General features: G+C 50.9%; 1 protein-coding gene and 1 pseudogene across 1 annotated transcript in view; both read left to right on the top strand.

Annotated features, from left to right (window-relative positions):
• The window catches only part of UBE2O (ubiquitin conjugating enzyme E2 O), a 52,774-nt gene that overhangs the window by 24,631 nt on the left and 12,254 nt on the right, over window positions 1-15,889 (top strand). The window contains exons 2-3 of the mRNA XM_066234619.1: window positions 13,383-13,442; window positions 13,555-13,665. Coding sequence (XP_066090716.1) covers window positions 13,383-13,442; window positions 13,555-13,665 — 171 coding nt within the window. The remainder of the gene's footprint in view (window positions 1-13,382; window positions 13,443-13,554; window positions 13,666-15,889) is intronic.
• LOC136308345 (putative charged multivesicular body protein 4B-like protein CHMP4BP1) lies at window positions 251-12,793 on the top strand (annotated as a pseudogene).

Below are 15,889 nucleotides of genomic sequence, written 5' to 3'. Positions count from 1 at the left end.
CGTTCCTGTCTGTCTGTCCCTGTCTATCCCTCTCTTGACTCACTCCCTGTCTCTGTAAAAAATAAAAAAAAAATAAAAACCCCCACAAATGGTCTAAGTAGTTGGGGTTTGGGGTTCTATTTTGTTTTAAAAGAAAGGGAAATTTACTGGTTGAAGTAGACCATTTTAACCAAGGTGACTATTGGGCTTGCCAAGGAATGTTAAGAAACCCCGTATTTGGGGGAGTTGTAGTAGGCGGCGCGTTGCCCTGATGCCGGCCTGGCCGTGGGGGCCTGTGGGAGGTGGCGTGGCATGGCCCAGCTGTGGGGTGGAGGCGGCGGAGAGGCCTGTGGTGGCTGGGAGCGGCTGGGCCGGGAGCAGGTGCCAAAGCCGAGCCGGAACCGACAGCGCAGGCAGGCGTGGCGAGCAGCACCATTGTCGGTGTTCGGGAAGCTGTTTGGGGCAGGAGGGGGAAAGGCTGGCAAGGGCAGCCCAACCCCCCCAGAAGGCCATCCAGCAGCTGCGGGACATGGAGGAGATGCTAAGTAAGAAACAAGAATTCCTGGAAAAGAAGATCGAGCAGGAGCTGACGGCCACCAAGAAGCACGGCACCAAAAACAAGCGTGTGACCCTCCAGGCCCTGAAGCAAGCACAAGAAGAGGTATGAGAAGCAGGTGGTGCAGATTGATGGCACCCTGTCGACCATCGAGTTCTAGTGTGAGGCCCTGGAGAATGCCAACACCAACACTGAGGTGCTCAAGAACACCAAGGCTATGAAAGCTGCCCATGACAACATGGACATCGATAAAGTGGATGAGTTAATGCAGGACATTGCTGACCAGCAAGAGCTTGCAGAGGAGGTTTCAACAGCTATTTCAAAACCTGTAGAGTTTGGAGAAGAGTTTGAGGAGGATGAGCTCATGGCAGAATTAGAAGAACTAGAACAGGAGAAACTAGACAAGAATTTGCTGGAAATCAGTGGACCTGAAACAGTCCCTCTACCAAATGTTCCCTCCATAGCTCTACCGTCAAAACCCACCAAGAAGGCCCTGGCCAGTTGGCTCAGCGGTAGAGCGTCGGCCTGGCGTGCAGGGGACCCGGGTTCAATTCCCGGCCAGGGCACATAGGAGAAGCGCCCATTTGCTTCTCCACACCCCCCTCCTTCCTCTCTGTCTCTCTCTTCCTCTCCCGCAGCCGAGGCTCCATTGGAGCAAAGATGGCCCGGGCGCTGGGGATGGCTCCTTGGCCTCTGCCCCAGGCGCTAGAGTGGCTCTGGTCGCAGCAGAGCGACACTCCAGAGGGGCAGAGCATCGCCCCCTGGTGGGCAGTGCGTAGCCCCTGGTGGGCGTGTCGGGTGGATCCCGATCGGGCGCATGCGGGAGTCTGTCTGACTGTCTCTCCCCATTTCCAGCTTCAAAAAGAAGAAGAAAAAACCCACCAAGAAGAAGGAAGAGGAAGAGGAAGACATGATGGAATTGGAGACCTTAGCTGGAACCATTTAACTGGCCCGGTGCAAGCTGGGCCCAGACAGACTCTGGTGGCTTGCTAGCGGCAGGCATGTGCGTGTGCGCGTGTGTGTGCAGGGCAGGCAGGACCCGATGTGGGCAAGGTCATCGCTCTCGCTCTCTCCAAAGCAGTAAGGCCTTGTCACTGCTCACTCTGCAATGCATGGTCTGCACCCAGCAGGGTGGGCTGGGGTGGGGTGGCGGGGGGAGGTGCCTGCTGTTTATAATGTTGAATTTCTGTAAAATAAGCTGTATTTGCAAATCCAAAAAAAAAGCTTTGGAAATCTTACAATAGAATGCTCCCAGAGCAGTGTTTTTCAAACTATGGGTTATGATCCACTAATGAGTTACAAGTTCAATTTAGTGGATCATGGCCCAGCATTGGGAAAAAAATAAATAAGAAGTTATCTGAATGTATCCCACATAATAAGCCTAGGTACTGCTTTGAGGAAAGTTTTCCAGTTGCATATATAACATACATGCAAAATGTGTATTCTACAGTGGGCCACTTTTAGGAAGTCTGAGAGCCTGCACCCCACAGATCTTCCCTGTGCCCAGCTCTGCTGCCTCTCTCTGGCTAGGGTTTTGGCCTGTTACATCAAGGAGAAAGACATCTCCTCTCATCAGCAGCTGGTCTGGAGTCAAAAAACAAGCAAACAAACAAAGATCCAAGATCTGTATGTTTACACATAGACACTGTGGGGTGGAGAACTAACTCTTTCTGACATTACTTAAAATGTCAATAAATTGGCTTTCAGAGCATTAGGATTTGGAGAGGCAGGAAATGGAACTGATTGTAGGTTGGAGTTGGGCTCTTCTTCAAGCTTCTTCCTAAGCCCAGTTTCTAGTTCCAGCTGGATGTAGGGATATGACCAGTCAGTGACTCTCGACTGTATTTCCCCATGTATAAGACACACCTTTTTCTGAAAAATTTGGCATCTAAAAACTGGGTGCGTCTTATACAGTGGTTGTGGCATTTCAAATGCCATAGAAATGAGGGCGAGGTAATATATGAAGACAGTGACTCATCATCAGACACAGATGAGGACAAGCTAATGGATGAGAATTTTGACAGTGATGAGAAGTTTTATGAATGTTATATATGCAACTGGAAAAGTTTCCTCAAAGCAGTACCTAGGCTTATTATGTGGGATACATTCAGATAACTTTTTATTTATTTATTTATTTATTTATTTATTTAACAGAGACAGAGAATGAGTCAGAGAGAGGGATAGACAGGGACAGACAGACAGGAATGGAGAGAGATGAGAAGCATCAATCATTAGTTTTTTATTGCGCGTTGCAACACCTTAGTTGTTCATTGATTGCTTTCTCATATGTGCCTTGACCGCGGGCCTTCAGCAGACCGAATAACCCCTTGCTGGAGCCAATGACCTTGGGTTCAAGCTGGTGGGCTTTTTGCTCAAACCAGATGAGCCCGCGCTCAAGCTGGCAACCTCGGGGTCTCGAAACCCGGTCCTCTGCATCCCAGTCTGATGCTCCATCCACTGCGCCACCGCCTGGTCAGGCTTATTATTATTTTTTTCCCAATGCTGGGCCTTGATCCACTAAATTGAACTTGTAACCCATTAGTGGATCATAACCCATAGTTTGAAAAACACTGCTCTGGGAGCATTCTGTTATAAGATTTCCAAAGCTTTTTCATAAGTCCACACTCTGGGATAAATTTCCCAATCTGGCATAAGTAGTTTCTCTGGCCTCTGAAGTTGTATTTGCATCAGAGAGAGAGGTTAATGTCTTTGGGCCTGCCCTTCCCCCGCCCCTCCCAACTCAATGCCACTTCCTTAGAAATTCTTTAAAGACAGCATATACTTCTTATTTTACATTTGTATTTTTCTCCAACCTTGAATCTATAGGAAGCACTAAAAAAGTTGCATTTACCTTAATCCTGGGTTTGAATCAAGTTCCTCCTACTACATCGTTTCTTCTAGTCCCATTCCCAAAACTGAGTTGGGCTTCTCAGCCAGTGAAGCATCTGTTTGTGCACTCACAGGTGTGGCCGCACTCAGTCTCCCTGCAGGTGAGGTGAGGGTGCTCATGGCCCAGTGGGCCTATGGCCATCGTGCCTGGGCCCTTCAAGCTCAGGAGCAACATCAGAATTTGGGGGGGGGATATAGGTCAGTTAGGAGGCCCTGTGGTCCCCAACACAATTTGGCAGCTCAATTGGACATAAAAGCCGGTGGCTGTCGCCATGGCCATGCAGATTCACATTGAATTCGAGCAGACAGTAAAGGAACTGTGGAGCCAGAATATGGTGGGCCACTCCATTTATTAAAGTCTTCTAACGGTGGACGAGCAAACAGGCAGGGAAGACCACTTCCCTTTCTCCCATCTCAGGACCCCACCAGTCTCAGCACTCCCCAGCCAAATAGGCCGGGCAGAAATCAGGGCTCCCAAGCCCTGCCTTGGTCTCCAGTTCCACAACCCGGACTCATTCTCCGGACTCTCCCTGAACTCATCCTTTGGACTCTTTCTGCTCTCTCTAGCAAAACAGGCTGGGGAGCAAACCCCTTCTCCTGCGAACAATAGCAAACAAACAGCCCCTCCCAAGAAGGAAGGCAATCTGCTGCCCTGAGGACAGGCACCTGACTATACACACAAGGCACTGCCCCAATACAAGCAAGCAAACTTAAAAAACATTTGTTTAGTGCCTGACCTGTGGTGGCGCAGTGGATAAGGCGTCGACCTGGAAATGCTGAGATCGCCGGTTTGAAACCCTGGGCTTGCCTGGTCAAGGCACATACGGGAGTTGATGCTTCCAGCTCCTCCCCCCCCTCCTCTCTCTCTGTCTCTCCATCTCCTCTCTAAAATGAATAAATAGAAGAAAAAAAAACAAACACATTTGTTTAGGCCCTGGCCGGTTGGCTCAGTGGTAGAGCGTCGGCCTGGCGTGCGGGGGACCCGGGTTCGATTCCCGGCCAGGGCACATAGGAGAAGCGCCCATTTGCTTCTCCACCCCTCCCCCTCTCCTTCCTCTCTGTCTCTCTCTTCCCCTCCCGCAGCCGAGGCTCCATTGGAGCAAAGATGGCCCGGGCACTGGGGATGGCTCCTTGGCCTCTGCCCCAGGCGCTAGAGTGGCTCTGGTCGCAACAGAGCGACACCCCGGAGGGGCAGAGCATCACCCCCTGGTGGGCAGAGCGTTGCCCCTGGTGGGCGGCGTGCTGGGTGGATCCCGGTCAGGCGCATGCGGGAGTCTGACTGTCTCTCCCCGTTTCCAGCTTCAGAAAAATATAAAAACAAACAAACAAACAAACATTTGTTTAGGGCCCTGCCGGTTGGCTCAGTGGTAGAGCGTTGGCCTGGCGTGCAGAAATCCCGGGTTCGATTCCCGGCCAGGGCACACAGGAGAAGCGCCCATTTGCTTCTCCACCCCTCTACCGCGCCTTCCTCTCTGTCTCTCTCTTCCCCTCCCGCAGCCAAGGCTCCATTGGAGCAAAGATGGCCCGGGCGCTGAGGATAGCTCTGTGGCCTCTGCCCCAGGCGCTAGAGTGGCTCTGGTCGCGACATGGCGACGCCCAGGATGGGCAGAGCATCGCCCCCTGGTGGGCAGAGCATCGCCCCATGGTGGGCGTGCCGGGTGGATCCCGGTCGGGCGCATGCGGGAGTCTGACTGTCTCTCCCTGTTTCCAGCTTCAGAAAAATGCAAAAAAAAAAAAAGAAAAGAAATCCCGGGTTCGATTCCTGGCCAGGGCACACAGGAGAAGCGCCCATCTGCTTCTCCACCCCTCCCCCTCTCCTTCCTCTTTGTCTCTCTCTTCCCCTCCCGCAGCCGAGGCTCCATTGGAGCAAAGATGGCCCGGGTGCTGGGGATGGCTCCTTGGCCTCTGCCCCAAGCGCTGGAGTGGCTCTGGTCACAACAGAGCTACGCCCCGGAGGGGCAGAGCATCGCCCCTGGTGGGCGTGCCGGGTGGATCCCGGTCGGGCGCATGCGGGAGTCTATCTGACTGTCTCTCCCCGTTTCCAGCTTCAGAAAAATACAAAAAAAAAGAAAAAAGAAAAAACATTTGTTTAGGCTTGACCTGTGGTGGCGCAGTGGATAAAGCATTGACGTGGAACACTGAGGTTGCCAGTTCGAAACCCTGGGCTTGCCTGGTCAAGGCACATATGGGAGTTGATGCTTTCTGCTCCTCCCCCTTTCTCTCTCTCTCTCTCTTTCTCTCTCTCTCTCTCCTCTCTAAAATGAATAAATGAAATCTTTAAAAACAAAACAAAAAAAAACACATTTGTTTACCCAACAACCACTGTCCTGTTTCACCCTTTTTCTCTGTATGTCTAGGACTGAGACTCAGCTCAAGTATATGTGGGCAGGAAAGATGATGTTTCTCAGATTATTTTTACCCCTTGGTAAGTAGCAAGCCTTTAGAAATTTTCAGGCCCTGGCTGGTTTGCTCAGTGGTAGAGCGGTCAACCCGGCATGTGGATGTCTCAGGTTCGATTCCCAGTCAGGGTACATGGGAGAAGCAACCATCTGCTTCTCCATTTCCCCACCCCCTTTTCCCACAGCCTTGGCTCAGTTGGTTCAAGTGAGTTGGCTTCTGGCATTGAGGATGGCTTCTTGACCTCTGCCCCAGGCACTAAAAAAAAAAAAAAGGCTCGCTGCTAGGCAGCGGAGCAATGGGCTCAGTTGGGTAGGACATTGTGCCATAGTGGGCTTGCAAGGTGGATCCTGGTTGGGGCACGTGCAGGAATCTGTCTCTCTGCCTCTCCTGCTCTCACTTAAAAAAATAAAATAAAAACTTTTTTTTTTTCAGTGTAAATCTGACTTTATATTCCTTTTAGGAGTTTGCTCTTTGAGTCCTGACCTCAGTTAACAGCCTAATTCCTATATGTGCCTGCTAGGTCCTGCCTCTTTCCCCACCTCCTCTCCCTCGCTAAGAGAAGCAGCATGGCCAGCTCGGTTTTCTTTCCCAAAGAAAGATTGTTTTCCTTGCTGAGAGCATTGTGAGGCTTCCAGAGATCTGGGGCCTGGCTCTGTCCAGCAAAAGTAATGCCTTACTGAATACAAATCAAAGCTGGGGCCACTACAAGCTGTCCCTAGTTTTCACCAGGGGCATAGTGTGGGCCTGGCAGTGCACTTTTCCTTGTGATCTGAAGCTGTTTACTAAGCCTGGTGCTTGGCACAGTGCTTTTGTTTGAAGCTACTCTCATTTGTCTGTGAAGACCAGGTATTGATAACATCACTAACCCCCAGAAAAGGCTGGGCTGGTTTACTTCCTGTGGGACTGAAGGAGAACACCCACACCATCTCGATATTTTGGTCTTCCCTAGCATTTGTTTGACAAGAGATGACAGTGATAGGTTGGTGGCTTCTAGCCTTGACACAAAGTCTTAGACACCTTTAAGGCCCCTCCTTTGCCTTTGGCTGGACTTCTTATACTGGGAGCCCCGTTATTATTCTGGGTCCAGGTACCAGCGACCAGAAAAAATGTGAAGCCACCTTTTTTCCTAGGGCTTGAGCTTGGCCTCCACTGAGCAGGTCAGTCCTTAGGGACACCCAGTCCTACAGGATGTGACCTTGCTTCAAGTTCACTTGAAATTAGTAGCTTCTGTGTCACTTCTTTCATTTTCAGCCTATTAATCAGTTTGCCTTTATCTGTTCTTGGAACATTTTTATACAATGAACTTGAGTTCTTCCTGGTCAGTCAAGAGCAGTGTTAGAGTTATGGTAGCAGTTCAGTATGCTGTTGTTAGTGGTGGGCCTCTGCAGCCCAGAGGAGCTACGTGGCCCTCTGTGGTTGGTCAGGGGAACGGGAGGAGAATGGTCCTCCTGGCCAGGCAAAGCTCCTTGGAACTCCAATGGGGGTGGGACAGAAGTACCTAGCCTCCTTGCCATGTTGCCTTCTCCCTGTGATTGTCCTTTATTCCCCTTGCCATTGTATTGCTTTCCAGCTGGAAGCACCTGATTAGCTGTACCTTGAAAATGTATTATATTTCCTCAGCACCACCCTCCTGGAAGCAGCCTCAGGACTTCTCAACTCCACTTGTACAGTGCTTTGGGTTGCATCATTCTTTGTTGTGGGGACTGGCTTGTGTGCTGTTGGATGTTTAGCAGCATCCCTGGCCTTTCCCCACTACACAGCAGAAGCCCCTTCTCCCAGAGGTGACAAGCAAAAATGTCCTCTGGGGAGCAAAGTTGCTCCTGTTTGAGAAGCACTAGGCTATCTGGTCTCCCTCCCCCTCTCTACAGCAAGTTCTCCTTTAATAGGATGGCAGGCAGGCCCTCTGCTCATATCCCTGCAGTGGCTTCCATCTCTCTCAGGTAGACTATCAAGTCCCTCTGTGGTTCTTTGTAAGGCCTGAGCCACTTGCCTGGGCGCCTTGTACTCTCTTGGGAGCTTTGTACTCTCTTGGGAGGTCCTACTGACCTCTGCTGATCATCATGGAGCATTCAAGGCACACGCCACCCAGTGTCTTTACAACAATCCTCTGTTTGGACAGCTCCTTCCCTCATTGTTCTTTGAAATGGCCTTTTCTGACCACTCATTTAAAATAAGTCACTTATGCACTCCTCCTTCAGCAGTCTCACTCACAACTGTATTGCCTTGTTTTTCTGTGTAACACTGAGCACTGCTGGCCTAGGTGTATGTACCTCAGTCTCTCCCACTGCACTAGAAGGTAAGCTTTGCAAGAGCAGGAACTTGTGTCCCCATGTGCCTGGCACATGGAAGGTGTCATCATCATCACTCAGCTGAGCAAACTCTGGAAAGCAGGTGCTGGGATTCCTTTCCAAGGAGGGTGGCTGTCTCTGAAGCTCCTGCTTCCAGAGGAGGCAGAAAGATTCTGTTCTCAGGTTCCAGCAGGCACAGCCCATGGACACGTTACGAAGGTATCCAGAGTAATGCGTGTTCATTTTTAATTTTTTAAAAATTTATTCATTTTAGAGAGATGGCAGGAGAGAGAGAGAGAGAAGAGGGAGGAGCAGGAACCATCAACTCCCATATGTGTCTTGACCGGGCAAGCCCAGTGTTTCGAACCCGCGACCTCAGCATTCCAGGTTAACGCTTTATCCACTGCGCCACCACGGGCCAGGCCGCGTGTTTGTTTTTAAAACCTCCTCACTCAGAGATACATTTTGGTGTGTTATCATGTCTTTTTTTTTTTTTTATGTTTAGAAACCTCTGATGGCTTCAGCTTTAATTCACCATGTCAGAGGTTGTTTAGAATCTTAGAACCTATAGTGACAGTTGAAATCTGTCCCACCTCAGATATCACCCTGGCAACAATTTTTTTTTGTTGTTAGAGAGAGAAACAGAAACAGACAGGAAGGGAGAGAGATGAGAGGCATCAACTCGTAGTTGTGGCACCTTAGCTGTTCATTGATTGCTTCTCATATGTGCCTTGACCAGTGGGCGCCATCTGAGCCAGTGACCCCTTGCTGAAGCCAGCAACCTTGGGGTCATGTTGATGATCCCATGCTTAAGCCGCAACCCTGCACTCAAACTGGTGAGCCCCGCTCAGACAAGATAAGCCCTCACTCTAGTCGACCACCTCGGGGTTTTTTTTTTGGTTTTTTTTTTTTTTTGTATTTTTCTGAAGCTAGAAACAGGGAGAGACAGTCAGACAGACTCCCGCATGCGCCCGACCGGGATCCACCCGGCACGCCCACCAGGGGCGATGCTCTGCCCACCAGGGGGCGATGCTCTGCCCCTCCAGGGCGTCACTCTGCCGCGACCAGAGCCACTCTAGCGTCTGGGGCAGAGGCCAAGGAGCCATCCCCAGCGCCCGGGCTATCTTTGCTCCAATGAAGCCTTGGCTGCGGGAGGGGAAGAGAGAGACAGAGAGGAAGGAGGGGGTGGGGGTGGAGAAGCAAATGGGCGCTTCTCCTATGTGCCCTGGCCGGGAATCGAACCTGGGTTCCCCGCACGCCAGGCCGACGCTCTACCGCTGAGCCAACCGGCCAGGGCCCCACCTCTGGGTTTTGAACCTGGGACCTCAGTATCCCAGATCGGCACTTTCTGCACTGTGTCATCAGTGGCGAGGCGGTAACCATTTTTAAAAAAACAAACAAACTATGTTACAGGTGCACTTAACAAATATGGTTCTGTTTCATGGCTTAGTTTTGGTTGGGAAACTGGCATTAATCATAGAGCAGATATAGCACCCTCTAGTGTTAGCCTCTGGTACACCTGGTGCTTGTGATCTGGTGCATCTGACTTGATCTTTTATGGGTGGGATGAGGAGTTCAAACTGCTGAACCCTGTGGCTTCTTCTACCTGAGCTCTCGGCCAGTGCTGTGGGCCTTGATAACATCCTGCAGCCAGAGGCCGCAGCACTAGCCTTCCACAGGCCCAGAAGTCAGTAGAGCATTTATTGCCTTTTTTTTTTTTTTTTTCTGAAGTTGGAAACTGGGAGGCAGTCAGGCAGACTCCCGCATGCGCCCGACCGGGATCCACCCGGCATGCCGCCCAGGGGGCGATGCTCTGCTCATCTGGGGCGTTGCTCTGTTGCAACCAGAGCCATTCTAGCTCCTGAGGCAGAGGCCATAGAGCCATCCTCAGCGCCAGGGCCAACTTTGCTCCAATGGAGCCTTGGCTGCGGGAGGGGAAGGAGAGGGGGAGGGGTGGAGAAGCAGATGGGCGCTTCTCCTGTGTGCCCTGGCTGGGAATCGAACCCGGGACTCCCACACGCCAGGCCGACGCTCTACCACTGAGCCATCCGACCAGGACCCATTTATTGCTTTTATAAGCAGGAGAATCACTGTGTTTTAGAATGTGTGGGCTTGCCAGAAATACGTTTTACTCTGTTCTTATCACTGCAGTTCTGGGGCAAGACGGCTTCTGGAGCTATACTGCCTAGGTTCAAGTCCTGGCTCTGGCACTCAGGAGCTATGGGACTGTGACCAAGTTACTTATTTATTTTTTTATTTTTTATTTTTTTGTATTTTTCTGAAGCTGGAAACGGGGAGAGACAGTCAGACAGACTCCCGCATGCGCCCGACCGGGATTCACCCGGCACGCCCACCAGGGGCGACGCTCTACCCACCAGGGGGCGATGCTCTGCCCATCCTGGGCATCGCCATATTGCGACCAGAGCCACTCTAGCGCCTGAGGGAGAGGCCACAGAGCCATCCCCAGCGCCCGGGCCATCTTTGCTCCAATGGAGCCTTGGCTGCGGGAGGGGAAGAGAGAGACAGAGAGGAAAGCGCGGCGGAGGGGTGGAGAAGCAAATGGGTGCTTCTCCTGTGTGCCCTGGCCGGGAATCGAACCCCGGTCCTCCGCACGCTAGGCCGACGCTCTACCGCTGAGCCAACCGGCCAGGGCTGACCAAGTTATTTATTTTCTGTCTCAGTTTACTTATTTATAAAATGAGAATGAGAATAATAGTACACTTACTCCATGGAGTCGTGGAGGATTTCACAGGTTAAGAGACAGAGAGAGTGCCTAGAAAGCTGCCAGGAGTGTAGTAAGCACCAGTTATGCTGTTACTACAAGGCCGAGGGCTTGAAAGCTGAGTCCTGGGAGCACAGAGGTCCCTTCCAGAATGGGGATGCAGGGAGCATGTGGCAGGTGTAGGTGAGGAAAGGTGGGCCGCTGGAAGGACTGCTCAGTAGAGGCACACAGATAGGAGAATGAGGTTTCTGTGGAGAAAGGCAGTGCCCAGGGTGGGGGACATGGGGATGGGAGGGAAAGTTATGAGCCCTTCCAGACACCTGGTTCTCATTTTCTGGAATTCCCAAGGGAAAGAAATATTGTCAGGATAGTGGCCACCACACCTCTATCCTCCTGCCACTTCCACTCTGCTTCTAGCCTAGTCCTGAAAGACTAGGAGAGCCTGGAGACCAGCTTCACTGTGGAGTCATGTGCAGGTCAGGAGAGCCAGGTGGAAAGGCTGACATTGGCTTACCAGGCTCCCTGTCCCCAGGAACGCTGTGGCCGAGGCAGAGGTTCAGCAAAGGAGGGCAGGAAAAAGCCCACCCTGGCCTTGCGGTGATGTCAGCTTCCACTAGCTGTGTTGTTCCTGCTTTGGCCTCAGAGCAGGAGCCTCAGTTTCACCTGTACCTTTAGGAGCAGTGTCCCATCAGCGACTACACTAATTCAGGATCCACTTCCTGTCCTCAAAGCTCTCAGGTACCAACACAACCACCAAGGTGGGGACATAATCTGCCTACTCAAGTTGAGTCTCTTCTTAGGGATCTCTGAGCTGATGAGGTAGCCTGTGCCAGCTGCCCCAGCTCACACCAAAAGTGACATTCCCTCCCACCCCACACAGCGCCATCTCTCTCCTAATGAGTTTCCTGGGGCTGCAACTTCTGGTTTCTATGACAACTTAGAAAGACCTGCAATTGTGGTTTTTTTGAAGTCTAAAATGAGAGCAGAGGTTTGAGATTGGGTGGGAGAGCACGGAAAATACTATGTTCCAGACTGGAGACGTGGCACAGAGGGTTACAGGATAGGATAGAAGTGGCACCATCATACCACCGCACCCTTAGCAGAGTCCCACGTGGCCCCTGGCAGTCTCCTGGCATCTTTGAGCAAATATAAGAGCCTAGGACCAGAAGAGCTGACACCTGGTGACAGTGGAGTCAAGCAGAGTGATGATAGCCAGCATTTGCTGAGCACTTACTGAGTACCAGACACCCTGCACCCCCATCTGTGCTTTCATTGTCTTGTTAATCCCCTCTGCCACACTGAGATGGCTGCTCTTAGCTCATTTTATACATGTGGACACAGCGATTTGCCTGAGGTTTCAGAGCTGCCACATCTGTGTGTCTGGCTCAAGGACCCCAGATTTAATACCTGGGCTCAGTCTCATTGCGTCATGGGCTTGTGTTTCCTGTAGGAAAGTCTTTACTGCTTGTATTTGATGGAGCCCATTGTTCCCCCTTTACCTTTTTGTAAGTCATATCTAGTTATAATGGAGTTGGTTTTAGTCATCATAGCTAACAATTTGGTAACCTTGAGCCAGTATCTTCATTTTCAAGTGTCTCAGTTCTCCTTCCATGAAGGTCACCTTTCCATGCCCCAGGACTTGAGAGTAGAGAGAGCGTTATTTGAGGGAATAGCTCGTCCATCCCTGTGGTTTGAGGTCTTGGAGATTCCCGTCCAAAGGATATGGGTAGTCACAGAGATGGCCCTCCCATTATCACTATTTGATGAACTGCATGCAGAGTGGCCGTAGGTTGGAGGAACCAATAAAGACTTGCTGGCCTGGTGGAGCGCTGTCTTGTACCTGAGCTGTTGGAGGGGGATCCAATGTCCAGCAGAGGGGGAGGGGGAGTCCAGTCTCCTGAGGCCCTGGTTGTCCTCTCAGAGGAGGGCGGCTGCGGCTGGGTGTTCGTGGAGGGATAGGTCAGGTGCTCACTGTGTGGTTGGCCAGGCTCCCAAAGCTGGTGGTCCCGAGTTACTCAGCAGCCTGCAGGACTCCACAGCACACTAGATAAGTAGCATGCTGTGGCTGGTCAGGAAGGATAGCCCGGATTAGAAGGTGGTGTTGGGTGATAGCCGGCTTCAGGGTGATCCACACAGCCATGTCACGCTCCTCCTCCATCCTGCTCTACTCGGCACTTATCACAGGGTTGAAGGGCAGGCACTTGCAGAAAGTAGAAAAAGGATTTCACTCCTCACAAAATGTTACACTCTCTTTAGAACAGGTTCTTATATCTTTAATTTAAATGCTGTCTTATGTGACCTGTGGTTTAGCCACACTGATCAAAATGACTTCTGTAAGCCTAGTTTTTTTTGCCTTTGGTGGAGGAGGTGTCTGGAGTTCTTCCTCTTGCTCTGGGTACAGTGAGAGGGATGTTCCTGGAGTTTATGAAAACCGAGCTCAACATTTAGGGTTTGTGCACTTTGCTGTATCGTGACACCCTTCCCCAGGAATCATGTACCCTGTGGTGACTTCTAAGGCCATTCTCTCATACTCATGTTTTTTGTTCAGCTGAAACTAGAGGACCGCTCCGTGGTGCCCCGGGACGTTGTCCGGCACAAGCGAACCACCGTGAGTCCTGTATCCCACTCCTGGCGGGCAGTTGCTTGGGGATTATCCGGCCTGGGTCTCCCATGGTGGCTGGTGCTGGATACCTGCTCAGGCCTGGATGCCCTCTCCACAGGACAGCCAGTGCGGCACCGTGATAGATGTCAGCATCGACTGCGCGGTCAAGCTCATCGGCACCAACTGTATTATTTACCCCGTCAACAGCAAGGACCTGCAGCACATCTGGGTGAGCCTCCTGCTCGCTTCTCATTTTCCTCTCACTCTTTGGTACCTGTCACTGAACATGAGTGCTACCCCTTCCCAGGTCAGAAGGCCAAGCACAGGGTCCTCCTGCTCCCTTGGAGCCTGCCTGCACCTTGTCAGCAAGCCACTCAGACAGAGGTCAGGACTCAGCCTTATGTCTCCAACCCCAGCGTAGGCTGCAGGTGTGGTTCTCTTTGCCTAGTTTCCTTTCTCCTCTAACACGTCTCCTTTAAAAAAGGGGGGGAGGGTATTATTTATTTATTATTAAGTGAGAGGTGGGGAGGCAGAGAGACAGACTCCTGCATGCACCCTGACCAAGATCCACCCAGCATGGCCCTTACTGGGCAATTCTCTGCCCATCTGGGGCCATTGCTCCGTTGCTCGACAACTGAGCTATTTTAGTTCCTGAGGTAGAGGCCATGGAGCCATCCTCAGTGCCCAGGGCCAACTTGCTCAGACCATTTGAGCCATGGCTGTGGGAAGTGAGGAGAGGGGTGAGGGTGAAGAAGCAGATGGTCGTTTCTTCTGTGTGCCCTGACCAGGAATCAAACCCAGGACTTCCACACACCAGGCCAACACTATCCCACTGAGCCAACTGGCCAAGGAGATTATTTTTTAAATGATTTCAGACTTCCTGAAAAGTTGTGAATGTTTGTATTCCCCGCATCACCCAGATTCCTCAGCTGTTAACATTTCACTCTGTTTGCTCCATCACCTGGCCTTCCCTCCCCCACATCTCCTTTCTCCTTAGCTTTTCTCCCTGAAATTCTTTTTCCTCAAACATTCAAGAGCAAGCTACAGATGCCCTATGGCCCCTAAGTACTAGAATGTATATTTCCCAAATTCAGGAACATTCTCTTATATAACCACCTTTTCCCCATTCAGTTGTGCCAACAACATTCTTTCCCTTATTCTGATCCCGAATTCCATTCAGGAGCACACTTTGCGTTTACCGGTCAACTCTTGATCTCTACCACCCTGGCTCTGTTCCCCAGCCTTGCCCTGTCTTCCATATCCTGATATATCTATCGCTAGATTCAGCATGGAGCTATCTGACATTCACTTCAGATCAGCCTCAGGCCCTCCATCCTTGGCAGAACTGCCCCAGGAATTCCCAAGCTCTTCCCTGGCTCATAACGTCCAATGGCAGCACCATGGCAATATTCACTATGATCCCTGGTCGCATTGGAGTCTGCCATGCCTCCCCACCATAGAGTTGCCATTTATCCCTTCGTAAATAATTGTTTTGTAGGGAGATTCTGGGATTATGTCAACAACCTGTTGCACATCAGACCCCAGCCTGCCAGCCTTAGCCTCCATTAACAGTTCCCACCTGGACTGGCAGCACTCTGATGATTGCTAAATGTTGATTTTATGACCCCACTGTTCCCTTGTCGTTTTTATTAGTTGGCCTCTCCCTTATGGAAGAAGAGCCTTACCTTCTGCCCTGTTTATTTATTCATTCCTTTTTTACATCAGTGCAGACTCACGCATCCCTGTTTTATTCAGTTGGTTGTGATCCATTACCACCATTGTTTGTTTTGTTGCTTTAATGACCCCAGGTTTGGCCAATAGGAGCCCCTTCAAGCTGGCATGTATGACCTTTTGACTGTCTCCATCCCCCCACCCCCCTTCTTAGCTTTCCTACTTTCCATCTTGGACTTTTTTCTGATCCAGCCCTGGAATCAGCCATTCCTCCAGGGAGCCATGGTTCCTTGCAGAGGAGAAAACCAAGTTTCAAAAAACAAGATCTGGATGTATGTTGGGTGTGCTAATTGCTGTCAGGCCCTTCAGGACAGAACTAAGACATCCATGTTATGTGTATACATTTTTATAGACACACATCTAAACTTGTCAATACCTGTTCCATGTATACATTAAAATATGAGTTCGTCTTGATACTTCCAATTCCAGTCCAGTGCCTCAGATTCTTTCTCTTCCTCCTCCTGTGTATTAGTAAGTACCTTCCCCAAACTTGAGCAACTTGGCTCTTGATATTCTCCATTTATTTATTTGCTTAAACCGCTTTACTTCCTTGTCCTTGTAGCTGATCTCCATAGCCCAGTTCCACCCAAGAGTCCTGTGTTCTTGAATGCCACAGGTATCTGCCACCTCCTCTCCACACAGGGAAGGGAAGTTGGGTACAGCTTAGACCCTGGGGGAAGCGTGCTGCAGCAGTTACTTAGGTGTAGTAATGACCAGTCCAG

Source organism: Saccopteryx bilineata, chromosome 6, assembly GCF_036850765.1.
Source record: "Saccopteryx bilineata isolate mSacBil1 chromosome 6, mSacBil1_pri_phased_curated, whole genome shotgun sequence".
NCBI lineage: Eukaryota > Metazoa > Chordata > Mammalia > Chiroptera > Emballonuridae > Saccopteryx > Saccopteryx bilineata.
The sequence above is the reverse complement of the archived record's forward strand: the minus strand, read 5'-3'. Positions and strand labels throughout refer to the sequence as shown.